The sequence below is a fragment of the Leucoraja erinacea genome, chromosome 17 (assembly GCF_028641065.1).
Source record: "Leucoraja erinacea ecotype New England chromosome 17, Leri_hhj_1, whole genome shotgun sequence".
NCBI lineage: Eukaryota > Metazoa > Chordata > Chondrichthyes > Rajiformes > Rajidae > Leucoraja > Leucoraja erinaceus.
Genome location: NC_073393.1, coordinates 15,549,147 through 15,575,848, shown reverse-complemented (window position 1 = coordinate 15,575,848; position 26,702 = coordinate 15,549,147). Strand labels below are relative to the sequence as shown.

Here is a 26,702-nt window from a genome sequence, read left to right as displayed (position 1 = left end):
CAACAGACGGGATGCGAGGATGGTGTGCTGCCTTCCCGGTGCCAGGATCCAGGATGTCGCGGACAGAGTGCAGAAAATCCTCAAGGGCGAAGGTGAACATCCGGAAGTGGTAGTGCATGTCGGCACAAACGATGTCGGAAAGAAGGGGATGAATATTCTGCAGCGCGACTTTAGAGAGCTCGGAAAAATGTTGAAAAGCAGGACCTCCAGGGTTGTTATCTCCGGTTTGCTTCCAGTTCCCTGTGCTGGCGAGAGCAGGAACAGGGAGATACGGGACCTAAACGTGTGGCTGAGGAACTGGTGCACGGGGCAGGGATTTAGATTCTTAGATCACTGGGATCTGTTTTGGGGTAAGGGGGAAACTGTACAAAAGGGACGGATTGCATCTTAACAGGTGTGGGACCAGCATTCTGGCAGGCAGGTTTGCCACTGCTACACGGGTGGTTTTAAACTGAATAAGGGGAGTGGGGTGTCGAATGGGATAGTGGAGGATGGAGTTAAAGGGAAAGACGTTCTCCTGTCTTCTCCCTGCTTCCATCAGGAAAACATTTGAAAACGTTCATCACCAGACACAGGAACAGCTTCTTCCCCTCTGTTATCAGGCTTCTGAATGGTCATTCCATAAGCTAGGGTACGGTCTGATTCACCTCTGGACATATTGCAGACATTGAAAAAGTCTACATGGATTTAATAAGGCATTTGATAAAGTCCCCCATGGTAGGCACAGTACTTAGTCATATGGATTCAGAATTGGCTTATTCATAGAAGACAGGGTCTTATAGGGGAAGTGTGTTCTTCTGGGACAATTGGAATTCCACTGGGATCTGCACTGCCACCTCTGTTGTTTGTGATATATATATAAAAGTGACTTGGACATAAATATAGATGGATTGGTTAGTAACTTTGCAGATTTCAAGATTATTGGTGAGGAAGGCTGCCAAGTAACAGCAGGATATAGTTAAAGTGAGTTTATTGTCATGTGTCCCTGATAGGATAATGATCACCTTCAGAAATTGGCAGAAAAATGGCAGAGTTTAGTTCAAGCAAGCTTGAGGTGTTGCACGTTAGGAGGTGGAATGTACACAGAAAGTATACAGTGAATGACAAGACGATTAACAACTTTGATGTACAGAAGGATCTTGAGGTCCAAGTCCATAACTCCCTAACGGTGGCAACTCAAGTAGAAAGGTAAAGAAGGCATATTGTATGTTTGCTTTCAGTGGTTGGGCAATGAGTATGTGTCGGGAAGTTGTGATGCAGCACTGTAACACTTTGATTAGGCCACATTTGGAATATTACATGTGGTCCTGTTACCTGTCTACCAGAATTATAAGGAGTGATTGGACAGACACAAATAATTTTCTCTAGAGCATCGGAGGTTGAGGGAAGAAGTTGACCTGATAGAAGTATATAAAGTTATGAGAGGCATAGATAGGGTGGACAGCCAGAACATTTTTCCACAGGATGGAAATGTCAGACATGGGGGCATAGCTTTAAATTGAGAGGGGCAAAGTTTAAAGATATGTGGGACAGGCTTTTTGCACATAGGGTATTGGGTGGCTGGACCATGTTGACAGGGTGGTGGAAGCAGAAACGATAGTGGTGTTTAATGGGTTTTTAGATAGGTACATGGGTATGCAGAGAATTAAGGGATATGAGACGTGTGCAAGCAAATGAGATTGGTTTACAGTGGCATCATGTTTGGCGCAGACATTGTTGCCGAAGGGCCTGTTCCTGTGCTCTACAGTTCTATGTTCTCTCTGTTCTTTGACTCAGTGGAGAGTGCAGTGATTAAGCTGCATATGGCCTCCAATTTATCTCTAATAACTGTTCTATGTATGTTTTAGCTGTTAAACCTTGAATATTTTCACAGATATTTCATCTTAAACCCACATGAATAAAAATACCCTAATTGCAATGAATTAAAATACTTGTTGGTTCTTTTACTCATTTAGTCAGTTTTGTGGCAGAAGCTGCAAATCATTGAAGATGAATTTGCTCAATGAGAAATGTCAAAAACATTCCATCAAAATTTAACAATATGAAACATGTAAACATAGATGCAGGAGTAGGCCATGCGGCCCTTCGAGCCTGCACCGCCATTCAATATGATCATGGCTGATCATCCAACTCAGTATCCTGTACCTGCCTTCTCTCCATACCCCCTGATCCCTTTAGCCACAAGGGCCACATCTAACTCCCTCTTAAATATAGCCAATGAACTGGCCTCAACTACCTTCTGTGGCAGAGAGTTCCAGAGATTCACCACTCTCTGTGTGAAAAATGTTTTTCTCATCTCAGTCCTAAAGGATTTCCCCTTTATTCTTAAACTGTGACCCCTTGTCCAGGACTTCCCCAACATCGGGAACAATCTTCCTGCATCTAGCCTGTCCAACCCCTTAAGAATTTTGTAAGTTTCTATAAGATCCCCCCTCAATCTTCTAAATTCTAGCGAGTACAAGCCGAGTCTATCCAGTCTTTCTTCGTGAAGATTCAGTGGAAAAAACAATGGTTTTGTGTCTCTACAAAGACCTGTAATTGATATCTACTGGCAAGAGCTGGCTTTAGTATAAATAGACTTTTCTAAATGCATTTTTGAACTAAACAAAATATAAATGAATTCTTTCAGCTTATGTAATAAATAACTAAACGTTACATATTTTATTTGGATATAGTATCTGCTTGCAGCGCCACTTGGCATGTTCCGTTTCTGGATGTTTCTGGAGATGATATTTCAGGTAAGGCTACTTAACCTTTTTGTGATCATTGTTATATGTTATTCATTATTTTAGTAAACATCAGTAACTTCCTGTTGTAAATTACACCTAAAGTCCTATCACCAACATACACACCAAGGGTTTAGGACAACTAGACTGCAAACATAATCATAAATAGAGCCAGGATTTTACCTTAAATGCCATGTGCCTTTTCATGCCTTTTTTGATGATTTCACCAGGATAATCATCAAAAATAATTGAGTGCCTAAATCAGCCCTTTTGCTAAAAGGTTGTGTTATTTTCTCTAGTTGTACTGTGATTACAATGATGTTCTTTATGCTAACACGTTAATATTAATAAGTTGTTATTAATGTGTTAACATAGTATAACTTACAAGGAAATTTCCACCACCGGGGGGGCGCCACCGTCGGTTGTTCATTCGTTCGTGCTGCTGCTCGCTGGTTCAGTCTTCTCCAAGATATTTTTAAGAAAGAACTGCAGATGCTCGAAAAATCGAAGGTAGACAAAAAATGCTGGAGAAACTTCTTATTGCATATGGCGTGCACAGCCTAAAGTTGTAGGACAACTTGTTCTATTTGATCTTATTTGATTGTGCATGCCGGGTTGATTGCATTCACCAAACAGGGTGGACCACATGAAGGTTGCAATCTTTCACCCCCTGGAGAAACTCAGCGGGTGACGCAGCATCTATGGAGAGAAGGAATAGGCGACGTTTCGGGTCGAGACCCTTCTTCCGACTGATATGGGGGGGGGGGGGGGGAGGAAGAGGCGGAGACAGTAGAACTGGAAAGAGAGTTGGGACGTGGGAGGAGGGAGAAGATAAAGGTTATCTAAAATTAGAGAAGTCAATGTTGATACCGCTCGGGTGTAGACTACCATAATGAAATACCCAAGTTTCTCTCCTCACTACATTTACTGCTGGCTCCAGTCGCAAATCTGAGTTTTCGAGTGATCTGCGGAAGGCATTCATTGATGCTGGAATTTCACTGTGAAAATTGGAAAACAAATCTCTCAGAGGTTTTTTAGAGAAATACACAGAGGAACATACCAAGCGAGTCATCATTACGGGAAAATTATGTTGACAGCAACTTCAACATTGTTGTGCAGAAAATTAGAGATGAAGTTGCATGCAACAAAATATGGATCTCAATAGACGAGACAACCAATGCTGTGGGGAGATATGTTGCCAATGTGGTCATCGGTGCACTGGAGGCAAGTCAACCATCAAAGGAATTATTGTTGACATCGGAAGTATTGGAGAAGTCAAACAGCTCAACTATTGCTCAGTTGTTTACATCTTCAATTGCTGTACTTTGGCCAGAAGGTATAAAACACAAGAATGTTCTTCTGTTTGTGACTTAGTTTTATTCCCCAAAATGTAGCATTTGTCATGCTTAGCTCAAAGACTTCATAGTATTGCCAAGCACATACGTAGCTTGTTTCCAAATGTTGATCGCCTGGTTTCCAATGTCAAGAAACTCTTCCACAAAGTACCGTCACGTGTGCAGTTGTTCAAGGAAATGGCACCCGAGATTCCGCTACCTCCTCAGCCCGTTTTGACTAGGTGGGGTACATGGTTCTCTGCTCTACTATGCTGCAAATTTTGAAAAGATAAAATAAATCGTCAACTGTTTTGAAGAAGAAGAATCTGCTGTAGTCAGGATCGTCACTGAAATCATGCAGAAAAAGTCCCTCGACCGCGATCTTGTGTTTATTACTGCTTCCAATTTTGCAAACTTCCCACAATCTATCACTTCCCTTGACAAACGTGGCGAAAGTCCCATTAGTGAATAACTTGCAGGTTTTCAACTAAGTAGCTGACGATATTCGTAAAATTTTAATTAATTAATTTCATTTTAATTCATTTATTTCGAACAGAATAAAAAATAAAAAGCAAGTATGAAACAGCATACAAAAAAACAAAACAAGAATATTTATAAAGTGCCATAAACAATATTTATAAATAAATGAATCGTATGTGTCCGAAAAGGAGCAGGAAGAAGGCAAAGCTTATTAATTTCCACCCCTTATTCAACTGCTTATTCAACTTATACAATTTTAGCAGCTACTAGACTAAGTGGGACCCGTTGGGTCCCAGCATCACACGGGAGGACATTGTGGGCCGAATGGATTCTTGGGCTGGCGGCTCAGTCACTCAAGCCTGTTGTGCTGGCAGCTCACTCACTCACGGCTGGTGGGCTGGCAGTTGACTCACAGCTATTCCTTAAAATTCAATTTCAAGCTGGGTGCAAGGCCACCAAATTCAAGTGCAGTTTCTTACCACTTCAAGCAGGGCGCAAGAAGGGTTTCGGCCCGAAACGTTGCCTATTTCCTTCGCTCCATAGATGCTGCTGCATCCGCTGAGTTTCTCCAGCATATTTGTGTACCACCAAATTCAAGTGCAGTTTCATACTATTTCAAGCACTAAAGACAGCGAGTTGTGACCTCTCCCTCCTCCATCTTGCAGAGACTGAGTCACGCCCACACTTCTTGGTTTTATAGTCCCTCCCCCCACCCACCAGAAGGGGCGTGGCATTCAGGGCATGATTGACAGGATTGGGAATCTCAACATTTATTAAACACTAATAACTTTTATTTTTAATCGATGGGAAAAATCCTCGGTACCTAATGAGCGGAGGAGAACTCTGAGTAAGATGGCCAAAAATTACAGCTGTACGTGGTAGCATTATTTCTAAAATCAATATAAAATGCAAACGCAAACAAGTGGTCAAGATTAGACTTTTAATTATATAGAAGGCAAAGCAACTTTAATTAGGAAAGGCAACTTTAATTAGGAATGGCAACCTTAATTAGGCAAGGCAACCTTAATTAGGCAAGGCAACTTTAATTAGGCAAGGCAACTTTAATTAGGCAACACAGCTTTAGCATTTCCAAACCAAAGGCAAAGCATCTTTAGCATTTCCAAACCAAAGGCAACACAGCTTTAGCATTTCCAAACCAAAGGCAACAAAGCTTTAGCATTTCCAAACCAAAGGCAACACAGCTTTAGCATTTCCAAACCAAAGGCAACGCAGTTTGAGCATTTCCAAACCATATTTACAAACCACATTAAGGGCACTGACAGGTCAGTAAAACCACTCACAGTTTAGTAGACGTGTGTTCAGTGTTATTCACATATTCACAGCTCGGACTGAGAGACGTGACCCTCTCGTTCCACCATCTTGCAGAGACTGACTGAGGCACTGAACACTTCTGGGTTTTATAGTCCTTCCGGAAGGGACATGGCCTTCAGGAGAGAGAATCAACATTTTTTAAACACTAATAACTCTTTTATTTTTCATCAATGGGAAAAAACCTCTTGTCCTGCACAGCGGGGGGGGGGGGGACTCGGAGTAAGATGGCTCAAAATCACAACCGTAGATGGCAGCGTATATATAAATCAATATATAGAACAAGAGGAAGTGTTCAAGATCAGACTTTTAGTAATATAGATAAACACCTATTTCCATATGTACACCAAATTATTTACATTTATACACTAATCAAATATTTACAAAGCCATACAAAAAAAAGGAAAAAAAAGAAAAAATCCTCATGTACTATACAGTATCTCTTAGTCATATATACAACCCATCACCCTATAATCACCCTTCCCGATACAATCAGTATATCCCATTCAAAATCACCTAACCTCATCCCAATATCCTTTTAAAAAAAAAGTGTTTTTGTACATCTTTTTAAACTGAATTGTGTTTGTGCTAAGTTTTATTTCCTGTTCCAAACCATTCCACAAATTCACCCCAGATTGCTATGCACATACTTTTAAAAGTTGTTCTGACATTGAGTTATTTTTAATTAAGTTCCCATCTCAAATTATACCCGTAAACAGTTTTTGTATGTTTCCCGGAATTAAATTATTTCATGCTTTGTACATGATTTGTGCAGTCTTAAATTTAACCAGATCGGTGAGCTTCAGTGTATGTGACTTTAAGTATAATAAAATGGTATGTTCAAGATATCCAACGTTATTGATCGTTCTTATTACTCTTCTTTGTAATGTGCATAACGGCTGTAGGTTGGTTTTGTTCCTGGCGATGTAGGTAAAGACATACAAGGAAAATGTGAGAGAGTGATTTTAGCTAACAAAGATCTTGAAGAAATAGAAAACATAGCTAAAGTTCTCAAAAGTAGTTGTAATGCCACAAGATATCGACATGAATATAGAGTCTGCAGCTTGTTGTGGGTATGCACCAGTGACCTCAGCTAAGGTAGAAAGAAGTTTTTCACAACTGAAGCATATTCTGCATGACAGACGGCATAGTTTAACACCAGATTATTTGAAAAAAAAATGCTTGTACCTTTGTGCGACCAGGCAACTTTGGTCATTTAATGCAGTATACCTTTATATTACCATATTTTGTGGTGGAAATAAATGCATTTTATGCCTTTTTTGTCAATAAATGCCTTTTTCATGCCTTTTTTGTACTTTTATTATGCCTTTTTGTCTGCATATTTCAGTTTTTTAGTATCTAAGCATCCTGGCACTAATCATGTCAAATGCAAAAATAATGATTTGCATTTGTACTGCATTTTCACGATCACAGTAAACGTAAAGATTTAAGAGTCAAGAGTGTTTAATTGTGATATGTACTCAAACGGAACAATGAAATTCTTACTTGCAGCAGCACAAGTTTGTAAACACTGTACTCAATAAATAAAAAACTCAATATAGTGCAAATCAAAACAAACCCCAAAGTCCCTAGTTGTGCAATCAAGTTGAACTAGGTAGTTCAGAATTTAGTTAGCGTTTGTAGTGTTCAATAGCCTGATGGTTGTTGGGAAGAAGCTATTCCTGAACCCGGACGTCATGATTTTCAGGCTCATATACCTTCTTCCTGATGCCAGGAGTGAAATGACAGTATGGCCAGGGCAGTGTGGGTACTTGATGATGTTGGCTGTTTTTGAGGCAGCGCCTCCTATAGATCCCCTTGATGGTGAGGAAGTCAGTACCCATGATGGACCAAGCAATGTTCACCACTTTTTATAACCTCTTGTGTTCTTTCATCATTAAAAAAAAAGAAACAACCAAGACCCAAGAAAAGCTCAAGATCTTTAAATACAATTAATTTAGTATTACAATAAATTTGAGATAACATTTACAAAATATAAATCACAGGAAAATTATTCATCTCTTTCAGAACCATTCTTCTTTATTGAAATGAGTAATTGAATGTGTACTATATTCAAACTGATATGGGTTGAGCATGCAGATTTCCCAAATAACTGCTGGGAAATAGCAGTATGTTGATAGTTTGCTTTTGAATTCCGTTAGTCCAATATTGCTGTGACAGAGTACGACACAGATGAAGATCTCTCAAGAGGTATAGAATTCCATGCTTGTGTAAGTGGTCATCAGAAATGTTTTGTGTTGTCAGTCTAACCTCTCTGCAGAATCACACACCGCTGGTTGGCACTATCTCAGATTAGGTGGCTGCTATTGTGGAACGATTTGAGAAGAATTACATTTCTTTACACGGGTTGAAAAACTGCAATCCTTTGCTGCAAACGGCTGTCAATGTTCCATCGCTGAGTATATTCACAGTTGATATAGATAGACATTTGAACTGAAATGTAATCAGTCAATATGGTGATTATATGAGGCAGAATCAGCATGCAAATTGAATTGAAGAGTAGGGCGAAACGTCATTTATTCATAAAACCGAATAAAGCTTTGCCAAAATGGAAGTTTATGTTGCAATGATTTATGACTGTAGATTTTGATCTTCAGAAGATAATCTAGCTGTAACATTGGCTACTTTTAATGTACTTCTAGTAATGGCTTTTTTTTCTCGCTGAAGATCTAATAAACTTGACTAATGCTGTTTTTGACTTTTTTCCACAGGTTCCCACTGCTTGGATTCTAAATAAATATTTAAGAGGACTCTATGGAAATGCAATTGTGTGGATTTGCATTATTTTAGGCCCTCCTTTACTAGTGCATATGTACATTCATGATTACTATATTTATCTAGAACGTAAGGCAAATGCATAACATTCATTATTAAAAAGAGAACCTTATTTTATTTTATGGTTTTTGTTTTCTATACCATGCATACTTTCCTACTGCACATCCACTCCTGTCGGCAGGTGTCGGCTTGATTTTCTCTAACTTCCTCAGTCAGTTGCATTTAGGATTTTGCTCGTGGTGTACTTCGAGTTTACCAAAATCCTTACTTAATTCAACAGGGCAATTTTGGAGTATGCTGATCACAACTCTGATATGGCAGTAACTAGCGTGAAACACAACCCGGATTTAGTGCAGTAAACACAGTCACTTCAGTCACAGTGCATTCAGAAAGTATTCAGACCCCTTCACTTTTTCACATTTTGTTACATTACAGCCTTATTCTAAAATTGAATCATTTATTTTACTTTTTATCATCAATCCCCATAATAAAAAAGCAAAAACAGGTGTTTAGAAATTTTTGCAAAGTAATTAAAAAGAAATAACTGAAATATCACATTTACATGTATTCAGACCCTTTACTCAGTACTCTGTTGAGGCACCTTTGGCAGCGATTACAGCCTCAAATCTTTTTGTGTGTGACGTTACAACCATGGCACACCTGTATTTGGGTAATTTCTCCCATTCTTCTCTGCAAATCCTCTGCGTCGATGCACAGCTATTTTCAGGTCCCTCCAGAGATGTTCGATCGGGTTCGTCCGGGCTCTGGCTGGGCCACTCAAGGACATTCACAGACTTGTCACAAATCCACTCCTGCAGTGTCTTGGCTGTGTGCTTAGGGTCGTTGTCCTGTTGGAAGGTGAACCTAGGCCTCAGTCTGAGGTCCAGAACACTCTGTGGCAGGTTTTCATCAAGGATCTCCCTGTACTTTGCTCTGTTCATCTTTCCCTCAATCCTGACTTGTCTCCCAGTTCCTGCCGCTGAAAAACATCCCCACAGCATGATGCTGCCACCATCATGCTTCACCATAGTTATGGTATTGGCCAACTGGTGAGCAGTGCCTGGTTTCCTCCAGCCGTGATGCTTGGCATTCAGGCCAAAGAGTTCAATCTTGATTTCATCAGAACAGAGAATCTTATTTCTCATGCTTTTTGGCAAACTCCAAGCGGGCTGTCATGTGCATTTTACTGAGGAGTGGCTTTCATCTGGCCACTGTACAATAGAGGCCTGATTGGTGGAGTGCTGCAGATATAGTTGGCTTTCTGGAAGGTTCTCCCATCTTCACAGAGGGATTCTGGAGCTCTGTCAGAGTGACTATTGGGTTCTTGATAAAGCATTCATTCAATCTCTCTGATTAAGCAGTGAAGGCGGTGTCGATTTAATGTACCCTCAATAAGAAAAAAAAACATTGAGTGATTCATGTTCATAACTTCATTGAAGAGTAGGAGTTAACTTTTAATTTTGAATGTGCTTTAGAAAGCAATGCACTTTGCCAGCCTGAACTTCACGTATATTTTCCACAATATCAGTTTATTTGAAATTTAAATATCTAATAGGTAATCACGGTTAAAATGATGGCAGCCTCAATCAACAGTCTGTCTCATCCGTTTCTTCTTTTGTTGTTTGTAGTCTGTTGTTAAATGTGTGTTTTAGTGTAACTTTATTTCTGTATTGTGTGTGGGGTGGGGGAAACTTTTTTTATCTCTTTCCTCGATATTTTCTGTATCGTATCTCCACTTGCACTAACATCGTGGAGCTGGTGGTTCCTTTTCCTGGGATCGACTTCGGGAGCTCCAACCGTGGGAGCTTGCGGACTTAATTGACTGATTCCTGGGATGTCAGGACTTATGAAGAAAGACTGGATAGACAATTCCTTCGTCTTCATGGCTTGGTTTTTGCTGTCATCGGTGGGATCTTATAAAGACAGGTGTGAGCCTTTCCAAATCATGTTACGGAGCTTTTGCATTTTTCAGCTTGAAATTGTGCAATATGGTGCATACTGTAGCGAGTCTTTTAACTTACACTTGAATGCAATATATATGCTTTAAATTGGATTAGCTATGAATAAGGTTAGACTAAATTACATTCCTAATTACATTCCACAGTAGAGCCAGGCTCTGATCAACACGTGCAGCACATGAATGATCTTAGTATATTCATGTATGGAAATCAGATTATAATCAAACACTTGGCCCATGTTGACCAACCTGGGTCTCACTGCACACCTGGTACTACTCCTGACCCTGACTCCAGTTGCATACCATCTCTCGTTCCTGACCCTGAGTCCAGTATTACACCTGGTCCCAGCTTTGACTGCACACCTAGTACTATTCCAGACCTTGACTCTGGATGCACACTTGGCCTTGCTCCTAGCCCCTCCGCACTGACAATATATCTGGCCCACACATAAAGCCCCATATCTGACCCCCTGGACGTAAACTATAACGTTCAAGTCCACAGGTGCTTATCTAATGTGGTAATCTTTTATGGGGCACTTCACAGACCAAATTATGTATAACAAAATTTGTTACATCCATTGGCTTCCTTGTTATCTAACATGCTAGTTACTTTGTCAAAGAAGTCATCAATTGATTGAACACAATTTCTTGTCCATAAAATTATACACACTCAGCTGTATAATTATTCTGTTACCATTTCCTTTATTTTCCTAACAAACTGTCCTGAAGTCATTTCCACCCCCAATATTTTCAGTATTTTGTTGTCTTCCTCTCAGCTGACTTTTCTGAAATGCAAAGTCCAATAACTACATATTCAAGCAATATCATTCTATTAAATGTGGTCTTGAGAGTACATAATATTTTCTGTGGTATTCATTACACAACAATGACAAAAATATATTTGTTTTGATTGCACCTACCAACATGCAGACATTATGTTACAGTTAATATGTACCAAGGGCAAATTTTTGTTCCAATGCACCCCTTTCCCAATTACTTTTACATTGAAGTGATTGAAATCCAAGTGAAGTTTAAATGGCATCAGAAAAATAAAACCTCCGGAATGGATGATATTCATTATCAGTATCAGTATCAGCATAATTACTATATTAAACTTTAAATCTTCAGTTGTCCTGGTTCAAGCTAAAACTAAAGACAAATAATAATCTCCTCACACATTCCCCTGCAAGTATCTCTGTCACTCGTTTAAAATATGCCTCTTCTTTGAAAAAGCCCTTAAATATCGCATCTGAATCAGTTTCCATCTGATTACACGCCTTGAGGATGTTCATCTACGTGTTCAATAATAAAACAATGAGATTAGGGACATTTCTATTCAACCTGTCAAAGGAATTGGGGGGCATTTAGAAATAGTCAGTGAGGTAACCAAACATAATAGTTGAGTGGCAAATGACAATAGTGCTACCTTACAATATTTCTGAAGGAAATAATGGGTTAACGGTGCTGTATGTTGTGACAAACTGCCTGACACCTTGCATGTCATTTTAATATTACACATCCCATTCCCCTGATATTCCGGATGAATAAATTAAGGTTTGTCAACTAATTACAAATCAGGCTAATTACAAATCAATAACATTAGCCAACTTCGAAACATGAAAAGTTAAGCATTGGGATCCAGACATCACGGACAACTGGCCTCAGTTCCCCGCTCACTTCTCGTCGTGTTCTCGTCTGAACCAGGGACCGCGGAGCGTTTTTGAAAGTGGGGAGGCTGAGCCCGGTGAGGGAGTGGAGCAACCGAGTGGTGAGGGTGTGGAAGTGGGGTGTCCCTCCTCCCAGGGTAGGGACTTTTTGAAATTTGATGTATTCAAATCATGTTTTAATGAATTGTAAAAGTATGATTTCAATGTTTTTTATAAGAAGTATTTTTAAGAGGTAACCTTTTAAGGAGTAACCTTTTCCACACAAAGGGTATATGGAACAAGCTGCCAGAGGAGGTAGTTGAGGCAGGGACCATCCCAATATTTAAGAAACAGTTAGACTGATACATGGATAAGACAGCTTTGGAGATATAGACCAAAAGCAGGTAGAGTAGCTGGGACATGTTGGCAGGTGTGGGGAAGTTGCACCGAAGGGCCTGTTTTCACACTGTATCACTCTATGACTACATTATACCTCCACCATGCATGAATGCTTCAAAATCAAGTGATCGAGTTTTATTGCCATACACTCAAGCATAGAAACATAGAAAATAGGTGCAGGAATAGGCCATTTGGCCCTTCGAGCCAGCACTGCTATTCGATATGATCATGGCTATTCATCTAAAATCAGTACCTCTTTCCTTTTTTTTCCCCCATATCCCTTGATTTCGATAGCCCCAAGAACTAAATGTAACTCTCTCTTGAAAACATCCAGTGAATTGGCCTGCACTGCCTTCTGTGGCAGAGAATTCCACAGATTCACAACTCTGCGTGAAGAAAGTTTGTCCTCATTTCAGTCCTAACTGGCCTACCCTTTATTCTTAAACTGTGCCCCTGGTTCTGAACTCCCCCAACATCGGGAACATTTTTCCTGCAGTTACAGTAAGTGAAAATCTAGCAGGCAAGCAGGATGCTTTCTCCAACTACCCCCATTTGAAGACCACTATCTTCCACCGTTTCTACCCAGTGCTTGTCCTCCAGGATGCACCGATCCGCAGCCTGATCCATGCCGGTCACCTGGGTGAATTTGGCACAGAGACTTTCACGGCAGCTGCGCAACGCTTCCGACGCCTCCGACGGCCCGGGACTCTTGCACTGAGGCTGCTCCATGGCCAGAGTTGCAACGAGCTGCAGTGAGCGACTCGCCAGCCCGGCAAACACTCGCCAGCCCCGCTCCCTGTCCGCATCTGTCCCCGCCGCTGCTTCTGCTTCCAACACCCGTGGCCCATGCAGTTGATATGAGTTTTGAAATTATCGTTGATCACAGAATTTCTCATGACAGAGCGTGAGAAATTTGTGATCAGTGTGAGAATTTTGCAAAATGCGTGATTCTCACGCTCAATGCATGAGAGTTAGCAGCCCTGCCTCTATCCCCCTCACTCTCCTCCTCTCTCTCTCCCCTTCCCTCTCCCTCTCCCCCTCTTCCTCTCCTCTCTTCCCCTCTCTCTCCTCCCCTCTCCTCTCCTCTCTTCCCCTCTCCTCTCTCTCCCCCTATCTTCTCTCCCCTTCTCTCTCTTCCCCCTCTCCTTCCCACCTCACTCCCCCCTCTCTCGCCCCCTCACTCCTCTCTCTCTCCCCCTCCCCTCTCCCCCTCACTCTCTTCCCCTAACTCTCTCTCCCCTCTCTTTCTCCTAACTTTCTCTCTCTCCCCCTCCCTCCCCCTCTCTTTCTTTCTCTCTCCCTCCTCTCCAACCCTCCCCCCTCTCTCCTCCCTCCTCCCTCCCTTTCTCCCCCCCTACCCCCCTCTCTCTCCTCCCCCTCGCTCTCTCTCTCCACACACTTTCCCCTCTCTCTCTCTCACCTACTTCTCCCCTCGCTCTCTCTCTCTCTCTCTCCCCCCCATTTCTCCCTCCCACCTCACACTACCCTCTTTCTCCCCCTCTCTCTTTCTCATTTGTCTCTATCTCCTCTTTCTCTTTGCCCTCCTATCTCTCTCTCTTCCCCCCGTTTCTCTCTCTTCCCCCCTCTCTCCCTCTTCCCCCCTCTCCCTCTTCCTCCTCTCTTTTCCCCCCTCTCTTCCCCTTCCCTCTCCTCTCCTACTCTCTCCCTCCCTCTCCACCCCTTCTCTCTCTCTCCCCTCTCTCCCCCGTCTCTCCTCTCACTCTCCCTCTCTCTCCCCCCACTGTCTCCCTGTCTCCTTCCCCTCTCTCTCTCCCCCTCCCTTTGAGAGTCTCTGACCCTTCGGCATAAAGACGTCACGGCAGCGGCGCAATGCTTCCGACGCCTCCGACGCCAGCCTCTTGCACTGAGGCTGCTCCATGGCCAGAGCTACAGCGAGCGACTCGCCAGCCCCGCAAACACTCACCTGCCCAGCAAACACGCACCAGCCCGGCAAACACTCGCCAGCCCGGCAAACACTCGCCAGCCCCACAAATACTCGCCAGCCCCGGCTCCCCGCATCTGTCCCCGCCGCTCCATCCCTCCCTCAGCCCTGGCTCTCCAACACCCATGGCCCATGCAGTTTATATGAGTTTTGAAACGTTCGTTGATCACAGAATTTCTCATGACAGCGTGAGAAATTTGTGATCGGCGTGAGCGTGAGAATTTGTCGAAATGCGTTATTCTCACACTCAAAGCGTGAGAGTGGCAGCCCTGGCATTATTCACCAATAATTCATAATTTGAGGAAATGTCAATTGCTACGTTGAAAAGGAACAATCAGTAATAAATATTCTTATCTTTAAATTTGGTGCAGTTAAAAAAAGAAAATTCTGTCAGTCAGTTTCAACAATATTCCAAGATGGATAATTAGAAGTACATTAACTTTATTGTAATTTCAGTTTTGAAACAAAGGGTTGAGTCCAACTCAGGATGGTGAGGTGAAATTAAAATAAAAAATCCGAAATATACTCAACAGCTCAGGCAGAGAGAGTGTTAATATTTCAGGTTTCATCAGAACCAAAAATTAGAAATTAAACACATTTTGTGTTACAGAGCAGGGGACTGCTAGAGGAAAGGAGAGAAGAACTAATAGGTTGGAGATTAAGAGAGTGATTTGCCGAAATGGTGGTGATGAAAAAGAGTGATGAAGACTAGCGAATGACAACATTTATGTTTTGAGTTCGTTACAAAAAGGATATATGAATGAAATCTGAAATTACAGAAGTAAAAGTGAATGTTGGAACGAGCAACAGAACTGCAATTGCTGATCATAAATTGTTGAATTTAGCATTGAATTAACAATGAGCCAAATTGGAAGATTGCATACTTTCTCCCTAAGTTCAAACTCCATATCCCAAATCTCAAATATTACCATATAAAGGAAAATTAGAAAAATAAAATCATCTATTATCATTCCCAGCAACTTTAATGCAGATTAATTGAGAGCATTGATGATGAAAGGTGAAGGTTATTTGACCCCATGCATAAGATATAAATTTAAACTCAATTATCCTTAGGTCAAACAACAATCAGAATAATAAAAGGTAAATTGTGAGTCATCTTAGTCTTAAAACGGTTTAAAAAGTTTTTCAAATGCTTTAAAACACCTGAATGCCTATTGAGATTTGTAAAATATATGAAGCAATGAAAGGTGAGCAAAGGCTGCTCAGTATCACAGGATCAGCTTCTTCCCCTCGTAACAGGCTTCCCCTCTTATAAGGCAGGGTATAGTCCGATCACGAGACGCAGTGGTCTATAAGAAGTCTAGATACGACCTTGGCAAGGCCATCAAAAAGGCCAAAAGGCTCAAAGCTGGAGGATGGGGCGGAGGTTCAGCAACTGTGGCAGGGCTTGAATGCCATCACCTCCTACAAGGCAAAATCAGGAGGCAGCTCAAGCGACACCAAAACTCCCTGATGAGCTCAATGCGTTCTACGCACGTTTTGAAAGGGAGAACACTGATGTGCCTTCCCGAGCCCCCATACGCCCTGATGGTATTACAGTCACAGTCACAGTCATAGAGGCCGACGTCAAAAGATCCTTCAGGAGGGGTGAACCCTCGGAAAGCGCTTGGACCTGATGGTATACCTGGTCGAGTTCTCAAAACCTGTGCAGGCCAACTGGCCGGGGTTTTTATGGACATTTTCAACCTCTCGCTGCTAAGGTCTGAGGTTCCCAGCTGCTTTAAGAGGACATCAATAATACCGGTGCCCAAGAAGAGTGAGGTGACATGCCTCAATGACTATCGACCAGTGGCACTAACGTCCGTGATGATGAAGTACTTTGAGAGGTTGGTCATGGGGCATATCAACTCCTACCTCAATAGTAATCTCAACCCACTACAGTTCGTCTACCATCACAATAGGTCCACGGAGGATAAAATCTCATTGGCTCTCCACTCCGCACGGCTATTGTTTTATAGATTACAGCTCGGCGTTCAATACCATCATTCCCTCCAAACTGTTTACCAAGTACCCGAGCCGGCTGCCTGCCTTTTCCGGGGATACGTCCGTGCCCGGGTGCGGATGGAAAGGGAATACGCCATGTCTACGGGCACCCTGAGGGAGTTCCGCGACCGCTGGGCACCGAGGGGGGTTGAATGTATCCTGGACAAGGATTGCAATATAGTTATTTAGCAGTTGCTTAGCATGTTTGTTTTGTCTTGTATTATGGTACTGTTTTGTTTTATTGTATTGTAAATACTATTTTAATATTTGAATAAATATTTTTGATTTAAAAAAAAAATGATAATAATAAACTGGTTACCAAGTGCCTCTTTTCCAGGGTTACGTCCGTTCCCAGGTGGGGTTAGAAAGAGAATACACCCTGTCCATGGGCACCCTGGGGGAGTTCCGGGACCGCTGGGCTTTGCAGGGTGTTGAATGCATCCTTGACAAGGAGTGTAAGATAGCTGTGTAGTAGTCTTTATTAAGGATATTTGTTTGTATTGTATTATGGTGGTGCGATCTGGTTTGTTTTATTGTCGTGTAATATTATTTTTTTAATAATTTAATACATTTTAAAAAAAAAAAATTGGTTATCAAACTCACGGAACTGGGTCTCTGCGCATCCCTCTGCAATTGGATTCTCGACTTCCTCATCCACAGACCACAGTCTGTTCGAATTGGCAGAAACACTTCAACCTCAGTAATAATCAGTATGGGACACTTCAAGGCTGCGTGCTCAGCTCCCTGCTCTACTCACTCTATAATCATGACTGTGTAGTCGGACATAGTGCAAACTCCATTTTCAAGTTCGCCGAAGACACCACCGTTGTGGGACAAATTGCAGATGGTGATGAGTCAAAGAGTATAGAAGTGAGATAGACCGATTGACCAATGGTGCCAGTACAAGAACCTGGCTCTCAATATCAGCAAAACCAAAGAACTGATTGTGGACTTTGAAAGAGGAAGGTTGAGGACCCACAATCCTGTTTACATCAATGGGACGATGGTAGAGAGTCAAAAACTTCAAATTCCTGGGCGTGCATATTTCCGACAATCTTTCCTGGACCCAGCACACTGATGCAATTATAAAGAAAGCACATCAGAGCCTCTACTTCCTGTGAAAGTTACGGAGATTCGGTATGTCAAAGAGGATTCTCTTGAACTTCTACAGGTGCACAGTGGAGAGAATATGGCCTGGTTCAGCAACTTGAACATCCAGGAGCGGAAAAAGACTGCAAAAAGTTGTGAACACTGCCCAGTCCATCACCGGCTCTGACCTCTGCACCATCGAAGAGATTTATCGGAGTCGCTGCCTCAAAAAGGCAGCCAGCATCATCAGAGACCCACACCATCCTGCTCACACACTCATCTTACCATTGCCATCGGGAAGAAGATACAGGAGCCTGTAAACATTAATGTCCAGGTTCCGGAACAGATTCTTCCCTACAACCATCAGGCTATTAAACACTAAAACCTCATAAGCTATGAACTACATTGTAATAGACACCAATAGACTATTATTATTATTATTATTATTGCACTGTTATTGTTTGATTTTTGTTATATTATTTATTATGATTACATACTCTGCTGTGCTGCAGCAAGTAAGAATTTCAATGTTCTATCTGGGACATATGACTATAAAACAATCTTGACTGTTGGACTTTGTCTCTGGAACTGTTGCGCTATAATACCGTGAACTATAATCTGTACCCTGTATCTTTCCTTTTGCTCTACCTATTGTACTTTGAGTTTGATTTTATTGCATTTATGCATAATGTGTGATTTTGATTGCGTAGCATGCAAAACAAAGTTATTTGTTGTACCCCGGTACACGTGACAATAAGTCTAAACTTAGAATCAGACGTGAAGTTCATGGATATCAGGTCCTTCGGTTTAATGCCTGTAAAGTAAATTATATATATGGTGCACTGCAACCACAGATAGCCTGAGATTTTGCAGTCGGCTCTCCACTAGCCTCCAGATTTAAAATATTCTCAGCAAAGGACCCAAGAATCGTCCCTGCTCTGACCTGCACCTTTTGGAGTTGCTCTAGGCTGTGGGCCGAGCATCAAAAATGTGTCTAAAAATCAACTTTCGTGACCCATGTCTCGGAACTACATGAAAAATTGCACAGATTTAGATAAAATATAGTTGAGAAGGAAGTCATAACTCGTCAGCGCCAAAAGTTGCACATTAATTGATTAAACTAATTAGAAAATGAGATCGAAAAAGTAGCCTCCATCTAGTGTCCAATGTCCATATTACATCATGGGGTGCCTATTTCCGTGTTGCAATCTCTTTAAACCATATATTATCATACTACTATATATATATATATAGTATAATAATTATCTTATATATATAGTATACAATGATATTCACAAGATACATATATATATCTTGTGAATATCATAGTAATCATATATGATTATGTAAAATTATATATAAAAATAATATAATTAATATAATTGTGAGTTTTTTTAAAATGAGACTACCGCAGTGTGCAGAGTGGGGGTCACGGCTAAAGTCGGAATGGGGCAGTGCCAGGCTGGGGGAAGGCTAAGGCATCTTCCACTGACAGGAAAATGCCTAACCCTAATCCTAACTCACCCCCCTTCCAGAGTTGCCCATGGCTGGAGCCGCTTTGGGACCGGCTGCGGGCTCCGTACGTGTGGCCCCGCAGCGCGTCCACCTCGGCCAGCGTGGCGTTCTGGTGGTGATGATGGTGGGGAGCAGCACTGCCATGCATGCTGCCCGGGTCGCCTTCAGCATCCCCATAGCTCCGGCTCCGTCAGACCGCCCGCACGCTTGCTGCAACACCGGCAGCCTGACAGCCCAACCGACCCCTCGCAGCACCCACCGGAGGCCCGGCCCAACACTCACCACCTGCCGGAGGCCCGGCTCGGCCCAGACCAACGCCCCCCCCGTACTCGGGGTCTGAAGCACGTTCGGGGCCCAGACCCAACCGGTCTGCACTTGGTCTAGTATTTCTTTAAAATGTGCAGGTTTTGGCCTTGACGAGTTTCAGGTATGATTTATATATTATTTTTACACAATATGTTAAATATTTAGGTCGTTCCGTGAGTTGGGTCACGAACCTGAGCGAAAAGCTCCTCGGCCCACAGGCTACTCGGTTAACTGGATAATTACTCAAATCTCCCTCCAACACCTTCCTCATCCGCCTTCTTCCGGCAACAGGCTCCATAATGGATATCGAAAAGGTAGTAATGCGGCTGCGTGCAGCCATGGAAACCAAGCATACACAATTGGAGAGAGACACAAAATGCCGCAGTAACTCAGTGGGACAGGCAGCATTTCTTGCGAAAAGGAATAGGCGACGTTTCACTAATTTCTTCTCTCCAGATATGCTGCCTGACCCGCTGAGTTACTTCAGCATAGGTAGACAAAAATGCTGGAGAAACTCAGCGGGTGCAGCAGCATTTATGGAGCGAAGGAAATAGGCAACGTTTCGGGCCGAAACCAGTCTGAAGAAGGGTTTCGTCCCGAAACGTCGCCCATTTCCTTCGCTCCATAGATGCTGCTGCACCCGCTGAGTTTCTCCAGCATTTTTGTGTACCTTCGATCTTCCAGCATCTACAGTTCCTTCTTGAACACGAGTTACTTCAGCATGTTGTGTCTGTCTGCGGTTTAAATCAGCATCTGCAGTTTTGGAGTCACGGCTGCTATGGAAAGCAGAAGGCAGCGCAGCGCGGGCGAGGACACGGGAGCAGCTAAACCATTGGGGGAAGGTCACGGCGGCCAGGAGTCCACCCACGATACCGTTTCCCTGGCAGACGCACGTCAGCATCACAACGGCTCTCAGCCGCTCGGAGAAGAAACTCCGTTCCAAGTCTGGGAAAAAAAACGCCTACCCACCCGAGGCTTAGTTAATAAAACAATTTACACGGAGCTGAGCTTGAGATTTTTTTTAAATCCGGCTGATGCACTGTCGGCCTTAGGCCACGGATCCAGAGTGTCCGCTCCACGCAATTCAGAGCTTTGCTCCTTGTCTGAGGGAACTTAGATGCTAGTCCATTCCACAGGGGAGTGGGCAGTCATGTTATCCCCTCATTTTGAGGCAAAGTCACGTCACTCTTAACCAGCCATTGAATAAACGACGTGGTTATCTATTGAAATGCAAATAGTGGTCACAAACGACGGAATACGTCCTCATGCCTCACTGGGTCCCTCTACTGCACCAGGCTCTAATTGTGTGTAGGAAGGAGCTGCAGATGCTGGTTTACATCATGTATCAAACATCCCGTCTATCACGGATGTAGCATTCTCTTTTAATCACCCCCCCCCGTTGCACGTAAGGTCATGGGGTCAAAGGGCGTGACGCACGGTCCAGCTCAATCCATGTGGAGGACATGGCAGCTTCCGGCACACTGTTAACACACGGGACGAGTACCTTCTTACCTGTTAAAAACCGTCCTTTTATGCGCTATAAATATTTGTGGGTGCTGTCATTGAAAGCGGGAAGGTATCGGAATCTTTGCTCTGAAACCGAGCACCAAGGTGTAAGCAGCACATCCCTCGAACAGCCCCCACTCTCTCCCCCCGGGTCAGCGCTGTCCGGCCACGGCCGCCCTCCGCCCCGTCTCCACCTGTGGGCCGCACTGTCACGGGCTGTGGGCCACGGGCTGTGCGCACACACAGGACCGGGTGTAGCTGGTCCGGGGGGGGGGGGGGGGGGGGGGCTCCCCACTGCACAACTGGGCGCCAAGATGCCACCCGGGGGAGAACGGAGTACAGACATGGGCCACACCCAAGTAAGCACAGTGATACGAAGGGCGGGGGGGGGGGGGGGGGGGGCGAGGGGCGGCGGCTCCAGGCAACATCAGCTGCAGCAGAGTTGGGGATGGTCTGCTCCCTCCGCCCGCCGAGCGGCACCCCGACCTCGTCCTCCCTCCCCCACCCCACCCCCGGGATAGACGGCCCGGGGTCCGCGGGTGTGAAACCAGTCCGGATGCTGGACCAGAAGCCGTAGTAAATGCTGCAGAACCTGCAGTTCACGGCGTGCCCTCCAGTTGCCGTTGCGTGGTAACAGTACGGGTCGCGACCTCGACTCCGTGCAACCTCCCTATATCAAGCAAATATAATCCTGTCTATTCCTCTTCCCACTCCATTGGTGCAAGCCCGCACGTCGTCACTTTTCTTTCTTTTCCCACCCGTGTTACCTCTCCTTCACATTCTTCCTTCCACCCCAAGCCTACAGGTGACATTTTAACCATCTCCATTTACTACTTTGCATTATTGTCATTTGCACCGTCCTTCCAATTGTTTAAAGCAGTAATTTATGCAATTCCAAATTCTCACATACAAATCACTTCCATTAGTGGTCTGAAGAATGGTCTCGATCCGAAACGTCGCCCATTCCTTCAATCCAGAGATGCTGTCAGTCTCGCTGAGTTACTCAAGCATTTTGTGTCTATCCAGTAGTAGCCCCGGGAATATAAGTCTACGTTCCGCCAATTTTCACAACTTATTTTCTAAATGACAGTAGGTTGACTTCAGAGTAACTCACTAAATTGTATTTTATTTTAAAACAGACCTCAAGTTCTAACAGGAATAAACTTGTTTCACACCTAACAGATACGTGTTAGCGAAGCTTTTGGGGCCAGGAACTATTTTAGCGGATGTGCAACGTCTAACAGCGGAAAGATACTCAAATATGGAGACTAACGAGACTTGTAGACTTGTAGGAACCCGCTGACCCGGAACCCAGCACTTGACATTTAACTATAATGGGCATTTAAAATATTTCAGTTCAGAGTGTCCAACTTTATACAAAATAAAAAAAGTAATAATTCCCAAGGTAACCAAATGTAGACAGCACAGTTAATGGAGAACTTTAACGGTGCACTTGAACAGTGATAAAACTGTTACCAGCCAAAAGTGAAAGTATGTAATTAGATAACTGGGTATTTCTTGCTAAATTCCATTTCTGCAACTGTCTCCCACATTTTTCCTGGAGAAATTGCCTTGATTTTTTAAAACATTCCCTTACCCATTAAGGAACACTTACAAAACGTGATTCTGCTTATTGACAACCGTATGCCCTGCAATACCCCAGTTTCATTGGCTGATGTAGTATTGTCAATAAATTGTGAACAGAAAATACCAGGTCAAGACCCTTCATTGCACAGCTAATTTCCCAGTCTGGGGATACTACATTCAACCTTTCTGTCCTGGGCCACCTCCATTACCAGAATGAAGCCACACGCAAACTGGAAGAACACCTCTTATTCTGCGTAACTTGCAACCCAACAGTATGAACAATGAATTCTCCAGTTTCAGATAACTATCCTACGAACACACCTCCTCCCACCTTTTCTCCCTCGCTTCCCTGTGCCCCAGCTGGATCTGCACCCATTTTTCCCTTTCCCTCCCCAATCTCCTTCACCTTTCGCACATCTATTCTTACTCTTCCCATTTTTATCTTTTCATCTCTGGCCCTTGTCCAACCAAAACACCCCTTCACATGTATCACATCATTTGACAGACTTTGTCCGCCTTTTCCCCCCCCACCCACCCCAATCAGTCTAAAGGGCGCCAACCCAAAATGCCACCTATCTATGTTCTCCAGAGATGTTTGCTGCCTGGCTTGCCTAATTACTTCAGCACTGTCTTTTTTTTTGTAACCAACATCCACAGTTCCTTGTATGTAAATTTTACTTAACTTGCTGCTATGCTTGTGCTTCAGATGCCAGCGGCGTGACTGGCCCACTGAATCCACTATAAATGCAGCTTTATATTCAGAACCATGTGACCTCGCCCAACCTAAGCAGCCAACGAAGCCTATTAAATGCTCTATTCCCATTTTACATAAACATTATGGGACTCGGACCAAGAATTGCAGAACATGTATTATTACCAAAGAGGATTAAATCCTACAGTACAGCATCATGTGAAATTTGCTTTTCCCTTACCAAACGTTAGCATGAATGAGGACTGTTCAGAACATGGAGCAAGAATTTACATTGAGGTAGCAACTAACACTCAAGCCAGTCAGAATAGGGAATTTATTTTTCAGACAGGACATTTAGGCCACAAGTAGGTTTTCCCAGGCACACCCCTTAAATGTTGAATAAGAACATACTCCTTAAGGAGGTGTGGAATATTAATAGACACAAAGTGATGGAATAACTTAGTGGGTCAGGCAGCATCTCTGTAGAAACGAATAGGTGGTTTTGGCTCAGGACCCTTCTTCAGACTGAAGCGTTCCGACCCGAAATGTCACACATCCATGTTCTCCAGAGATGCTGCCTGACCCACTGTTACTGCGGCACTGTCTTTTTTGTAAAACAGCATTTTCAGTTGCTTGTTTCTATATTCTTTAATATTAACAGATTTGGTGGGGATAATAGGCCATTTATCTCTAGTTTCACAGAAAATTAGATGGGTTACAAGTTGATATAATTGGTAAATTATAAAACAAAATAGTGCACAAAGGTGAAGAGCAGGAATATATTTTGCGTGCTACATGCAATTATGTAGTCATCGTAAACCAAAGAACTGCAAAGTTCTGGGAATAAAATATTTCATTTTCAAGAATTATAAATAGGTGGAAAAGCCAACCATTCAGCTTCTCAAGCCTATTCCACCATTAACTGACTCTTCACATGTGCTACTCGAGTATTTTCAGTACTTTATAATTTTGAAGAATTGCAAACAACTTTCTTTTACCCGGCTGCTCTGTTGCAGTTTGTAGAGAATCATTTATAATGTATGATGCATAACACATGGATTATTACTGCAGTCATTATATCAGGCAAGTATTGAAACTTCAAAATGTTTAAACTCCTTTCAGTTTCACTCAGATCCTCAATTCATTATGCCATTCCCAAACTTGAGTTCAATGCAAAAAGCATATCAGTTAAGTCATCTTTGACAAAGGAACTGTAGAATATTTACATTTGCTCATCAATTTTTTATTCTGAATTAAAAAAGGTTACAGTATTTGTAATATCCAAACACACGTGTGTATAAATGCCAATACCTCCCATGTATTAATGATTTTGTTAACTTGGATTTCGGGATGGAAGGTGCCATATACTGGAACATCACATCATCGCACCAACCCCACACAAATAACTCGGTCAACTGGTACACAGTTAAAATCAAGCACACTTTTGCTCTACTCCATGCACTACATTGTAGCAAATGGGCTCAGAAAAAAAAAAACAATTGCTCAGACAATTTGGAAAAAAACCCCAAAATACTTCTGAGGGCACCGCCTTTAGAGTGACAGCACGAGATTTGCAAGCAGTCAAGTTCCGTTACTGTTGAGTGATTTTCTGCAGCCTCTGTTAAAAGCAGCAAATCTATTCCAACTGGGATTGCTGTTAAATAATCTGTTAAACAAAATTTGGAAAAGTCACACACCATGCAGTTTAAGAAAATTAATTTAACGTGCAAGGGAAGGATTTTGCTCAACAGAAACCTTCCCATTCTCCTTTGTAAATAGTAAAATGTTGTCTGCCAGGTTTAAATATGCAGTGTTGTAACTTGATTGATTGGATTGTACACAAGTGTACACAGTGCTTTGCATTAGGTCATAGAAAGCTTTAATAGACAAATTTATCATGCTACTATAATTAACTGTACATTTTGCAAACATTCTCATGCTCTCTTTTGAACTTCACATACATTTTCTCTGTACACCAAACCTGTTTTTGCACCCGTAGATTTTAAAGTTACATTATTCCCCAAAACATATCCATATACTACAAGGTTTTTTTGAGACCACCTCCTGTATCCACCCGAAACAAGTCTGCAGCTTATCTGCTACACTGTCATTACCACCCACCAGCCCATTCAACAGCTGCTTGCATTATTTTTGTATGGTTCTTAACAGATTGTCTCAACAAAATATTTTGGAACAAAATTCTAAACTATCCAGCTTTTGTGAATTTTGTGCCTGCACAGCCCTTATTTTCTCTTGGATCCCATACATTTAAAAATGTGCACTTTGGTGAATGTGACGTTTTTGAAACCAACAGGGAACCACTGAATAAATACACTAGTCAGTCTTATTCCAGGACATAGACTGCAGCGGAAACACCCTCACAGCCAATGATTCCATCGTCAACCCATACTATGACCCTGTATATTTGCCACATACTGCTGCTTTACGACTGCAATCTGCAGAGGAGTTATGATGATACTCAATGTACTTTTAGATAACATTCTCTGTTATTACCATTGAAATCTGCCCTGATTATCTGCACATTACTCTGGCCCAAGTTAAGGGAAAAGTGTGACCAAGAGTGATGACGTGAGCAAAAGGACAGCTTCAGGCATCAGATAACAACCAAATGACACTTCAGGGCCTTTACCGACCAGTTTGCTGCCCAGAGACACTGACAAACTTTGCATTTTGCTACAGAACTGACATTGAGAGGGATCTCTCAAAAAATACTTTTATTTTTCTTTCAAATCGAAAAATCACCCAGTGTCCCCAATTGTTGAACTATTGAGAGCAGCTTACAATTTTGTGGAACTTGTTCTACCTTTCCTTAGAAATATTATCTGCATTTGGCAAATTTTTATTTTATAGAAAGACAGGAAAAAGGACAACACAAGAAAATTTGTAATGGAACACATTCTAGGCATTTTATTACAATACAAAAAATAATATATAAATATACAAAAACATTGTAATTTCAGAACCAAAAATCTAGTAAGTTGTAATTCTCTGAAACATAAATGGAAATCTAAAATAAATGGATGTAGTACAGTGTTGCCACTGGGTTTAGGGTAAGCCATGGTCACCTGTGTCGTTGCAGTCACAAGTTCACATTTCCAGACTGTGATAGCTCCTCTTTTGCCCAATGTCTCCCCTGTAAATCCCGTAACTCCGTCATCTTGCAGAATGAACTACGCAGACAGCAGTAGGATTCACCGTACAGCTGCAGAAACACCAGGCACGTGCGAGTTGTTACTCCGAGCACCATCCGAATGCTCCTTCAGTATGGGATCTGAGGTAGAGTGTAAAATACCAAGTGAAATAACTAGTAGCTTTCAACGCAAGTTGCAAACTGACCATTGAATCCCCAAACTCAGCAACAAACTCAAAGATCC

General features: G+C 42.5%; 2 protein-coding genes across 3 annotated transcripts in view; one reads left to right on the top strand and one right to left on the bottom strand.

Moving 5' to 3' along the window:
• Nucleotides 1–8,778, top strand: part of LOC129705196 (diacylglycerol O-acyltransferase 1-like) — an 83,405-nt gene extending 74,627 nt beyond the window's left edge. The window contains exons 16-17 of the mRNA XM_055648657.1: nt 2,676–2,738; nt 8,602–8,778. Coding sequence (XP_055504632.1) covers nt 2,676–2,738; nt 8,602–8,751 — 213 coding nt within the window. The 3' untranslated portion in view covers nt 8,752–8,778. The remainder of the gene's footprint in view (nt 1–2,675; nt 2,739–8,601) is intronic.
• Nucleotides 8,779–24,528: 15,750 nt separating this feature from the next.
• The window catches only part of csnk2a2b (casein kinase 2, alpha prime polypeptide b), a 44,310-nt gene continuing 42,136 nt past the window's right edge, over nt 24,529–26,702 (bottom strand). For both annotated transcript variants that reach the window (XM_055648656.1, XM_055648655.1), the window contains exon 11: nt 24,529–26,599. In XM_055648656.1, coding sequence (XP_055504631.1) covers nt 26,520–26,599 — 80 coding nt within the window. In that variant the 3' untranslated portion in view covers nt 24,529–26,519. The remainder of the gene's footprint in view (nt 26,600–26,702) is intronic.